The sequence below is a fragment of the Cebus imitator genome, unplaced genomic scaffold, assembly GCF_001604975.1.
Source record: "Cebus imitator isolate Cc_AM_T3 unplaced genomic scaffold, Cebus_imitator-1.0 Scaffold641, whole genome shotgun sequence".
Lineage (NCBI taxonomy): Eukaryota > Metazoa > Chordata > Mammalia > Primates > Cebidae > Cebus > Cebus imitator.
Genome location: NW_016107956.1, coordinates 470,654 through 474,646, shown reverse-complemented (window position 1 = coordinate 474,646; position 3,993 = coordinate 470,654). Strand labels below are relative to the sequence as shown.

At 40.9% G+C, this 3,993-nt stretch overlaps 1 protein-coding gene across 2 annotated transcripts in view; it reads left to right on the top strand.

Moving 5' to 3' along the window:
• Nucleotides 1–3,993, top strand: part of PPP2R1B (protein phosphatase 2 scaffold subunit Abeta) — a 41,383-nt gene that overhangs the window by 16,642 nt on the left and 20,748 nt on the right. For both annotated transcript variants that reach the window (XM_017517668.2, XM_017517667.2), the window contains one exon: nt 2,746–2,806. In XM_017517668.2, coding sequence (XP_017373157.1) covers nt 2,746–2,806 — 61 coding nt within the window. The remainder of the gene's footprint in view (nt 1–2,745; nt 2,807–3,993) is intronic.

Sequence of the window (3,993 nt, the reverse complement as noted above, 5' to 3'; positions counted from 1 at the left end):
AAGCACTGAAGCTTGTAATGTTAGTATTTTAGTCAGAGTCCACATTCTCACATTATCTGTTACTATTTGGGTTTCATGTTTAGTTCTACCCTAATACTGTGTTAGTTAAAATTTCAAAGCTGGGTTTTATAGCCACTTCTTCCCTTTTTTTTGTGTAGGTGGCCTAGACAGTTCTAAGTTTGATGCACTTTTATCCTGTTGGTAGCACACTTATTACAGAGTATTATAACTGTCTGCTACAGTCTATCTGGGGAGATGGGTGATCTCTTTTAAGGACAGGGACTGTATTTTATTTCCCATTCCTACTGTCCAGGGTGGTCTCAAACTCGTGGCCTCAAATGATCCTCCTGCCTCAGCCTCCTGAGTAGCTGGGATTATAAGCATCAGCCATTGTGCATGGCCAACGTTTGTTGATTGTTGAGTATTTTTTGAGAAAGCTGTGTCAGTTTATACTACAGTTTGTTTTCCCTTCCTCATTCCCATTCCTTTCAGGTCACAGCATATGGAATTTATTTTTTCTTTTCTTGATCTCTGGAATTTGTATTGTTAATTTTAGTATGTTTAGTTTATGAACATGCATTTTGTGGATGTCTGTGGCGTTATATGTTTTATAAAATTTAAAGTGTCTCATTCTTTGAAAGGATGCCAGAGATATTAGTGCCTAGCTAATGGGATCAAGTGAAGTTATTTTGTCATCCTTTTCCTCTGTCACTCCCAAGTGCTATGGGTCATCATCTCTTCACAGGTGATTGCCATGGATCTACTCTCCAGAGTGGAGAGGAGCTGTGGTTAACTTACTTGCTAAAGACCAAAACTGTCTGGAAGGGAGGGTGCATTTTACTACCATTTCTTTTAACCTCTGCTCCTTCTAGACCTGGAAAGTTTCCCAGGGTTGCTAGCTCTATAGAGAGCAGTGTGAAAGCAAGGCAGATGGTGTCTTTGGCTGACTTATAACCTGTCTGTCAGGGGTGACATGCCTCAGTCATGAACATTTTGTTTTACAATTTCAACTTCTTGTTAGTGTATATATTCTTCTTAATTTTTCTTTATCTCTAAATATCTTTATATCAAATAGTAAATTTATAAAATTCTCTCAAGACTTTAGGTATGACCTGGCTTGTGGACCATGGTAAGTAAGTGCAAAGTTAAACTACAATAACTGGAAAATAGGCCCAGCATAGTGGCTCACGCTTGTAATACCAGCACTTTGGGATGCTGAGGCAGGTGGATCACCTGAGGTCAGGAGTTTGAGACCAGCCTGGCCAAAATGGTTTAACCCCATCTCTACTATACAAAATATTAGCCAGGTATGGTGGTGGGTGCCTGTTACTTGGGAGGCTACTTGGGAGGCTACCCTGAAGGCTGAGGCAGGAGAATTGCTTGAACCCAGGAGGCAGAGGTTGCAGTGAGCCAAGATCATGCCACTGCACTCCAGCCTGGGTGACAGAGAGACATTGCGTCGCAAAAACACCACCACCACCAACAACAACAAAAAACTGGAAAATAAAGATTAATTAAAACTGAAGGAAAATTCGCAACCTGAAATGAAAAAAAACCTTGGCTGATGTAATCTAAGTGTATGCCAAGATTTGTTCATAATGATCTTTTAATACAAAACTATTTTGGGCCAGGTGCAGTGGCTCACACCTGCAATCCCAGCACTTTGAGAGGCTGAGGTGGGCCAGTCACCGGGGTCAGGAGTTAGAGACCAGCCTGACCAACATGGTGAAACCCTGTCTACTAAAAATACAAAAATTACCTGGGCATGTGCTTCATGCCTGTAATCCCAGCTACTTGAGAGGCTGAGGCAGGAGAATTGCTTGAATCCGGGTGGCAGAGGTTGCAGTGAGCTGAGTTACGCCATTGTACTCCAGCCTGGGCAATATAATGAAACTTGGTCTCAAAAAAAAAAAAAAAGCTATTTTGTTTTATTCAATCACTATTTTCAAAGTACTGAAACATTATATTACCTCTCTATTTAAAATATAGAATCACCAGTCAGGAACTTCTTAGAGTTCAAAGAAGCAAGACCATAAACATGTAGACCCCAGAAGGGAGGCACTATCACAGCATTCTCCCATGTGGTGTAAAAGCCCCAGGGTAAGAGGGCTGTAAATCCGCTCCGGGAGCCCATCTCCAGCCTGCACTGAAGTGGCCACCTTTTGACAGTCAAGAGGAACAGGGCTGGGGGAGCAAGCCATGCCTGAGCCACATTTCCTGTAGTCCTGGGCATGCTTTATTCTCCCTCCAGGGCTTTCTCCTGTTGTTTCAAAAATACTCTAATTGGGGATATCTCTGTCTTGAGGTCAGTTGCTTTATCTTTAAGGATTTGTTATGATAGTAACCAAACAGGAAGACAATTGCGAATTAATAATATTACTGACAGGTCTTTTCCTGGTAATTCATTTTTATGGGTAATCCAGATTTTGCTTGGCAGACCATCCACGGTGCGTTCTTCCTACTCTTTTACAGTGTCATGGCTGGCTTCTGGCCACCCTGTTCTCTTTTACCTAGCAGGGCCTAGGCCAGCTCACCTATGCTTTTTTTTTTGTTTATGATTTCTATCCAATAAAATAGATTTATGGTTTGTTTATGAATCCTTTGGTGTTTCCTTTCTGTCTCTTTAATGAATTCAGTTTATTTGGAAACAGTTTTTTTAGCCTTTAGGTAAACTTGGTGTATAAATAGACCATCTTTATTTCTGAATTTGACAATGTATATTAATGGAATCTTCTGTATCTGTAGGGTGTGGAATTCTTCGATGAGAAGCTGAATTCTTTATGTATGGCTTGGCTCGTGGACCATGGTGAGTAGATAAAAACAAATAATTGAAATCCCGTATATCCATGATGTTCATTTCCTTCTAGAAAGGAATCTCAGTCTGACCAGATATTTTGACTTAATATTATAGGAATGAAGAAAGGCTCTAAAGTAGTCTTCTGAATATAAATTTGATATTTCTACCAATTTTTTTGTATCTTAGATTTTATTTTCTCCATTAAATAATTTATTTGCATTATTTCTTAATCTATTACATTAAAAGAAATCAGACCATTTCTTTTATATATCTACGTACTCCTCCCGTATCTGAGGATCCTCTTTTTGACCATCCTGTAATTGGTGTCTTCAGCAGCTGTACACTAGATTGGACAGAGACGAATCAGATAAAAGGCCTAGGTGGGAGAAATGGCCACTTGGCTTTTTTGAGGTGACATAGAAGAGGAGATACACAGTGAGACAGCAGAGGAGTCTTAGGTGTGGGAAACATTAGCTTTGCCATAGGAATAGAGAGGGCCTGGATTTCTGGTTTTGGTGAAAGGAAGCCTTACTGATTGTGCCCTCACTGCTGCTACAATGCTAGGAGAGGGTGAGCTCGGGCAGGTCAGATAGGACAGCAGGAATGAGCAGGTGACTTCCTGGTGAGGCTTCAGGTAGAGGTATATGCATGTATCCCCTTGTGTGCCAAGCAGCAGTGGGTGAGAGATGTACCCTCTGTGCCGGGTCTCAGGTCTAGACTTGACAGCTTCAGTGTTGCCTTAGACCTGTTCTGATAAGTGTAAGTGACCCCAGGGGCTCATGCGACATTGCCCTTGAGCTTTGGTTCCTTGTTTTGGTGGATATGAAAGGTATCCTGATTCAGTTTCACAGTATCTTTTATGTACTTTACATATGTATTGAGTGTATCTCTTTGTTCATCTGTGGATGCTTAATGCTTGGAAATTTGAGAGGAATGAGGATATTTGTGTCTGCGTATACATGTAGGTGGTTTTGTTAAAGGCATATTTGCATCATATGGAGGATCACATGGTTAAGAGTGTGAAGAGGAAGGATGTGAAAAAATAGGGGAAAATCTATAAGGGCTTATATATGTGGGTATTTCCAGTGTTTTCTTTTTTTTTTTTTTTTTTTTTGACAGAGTTTCACTCATGTTACCCAGGCTGGAGTGCAATGGCGCGATCTCGGCTCACCGCAACCTCTGCTTCCTGGGTTCAG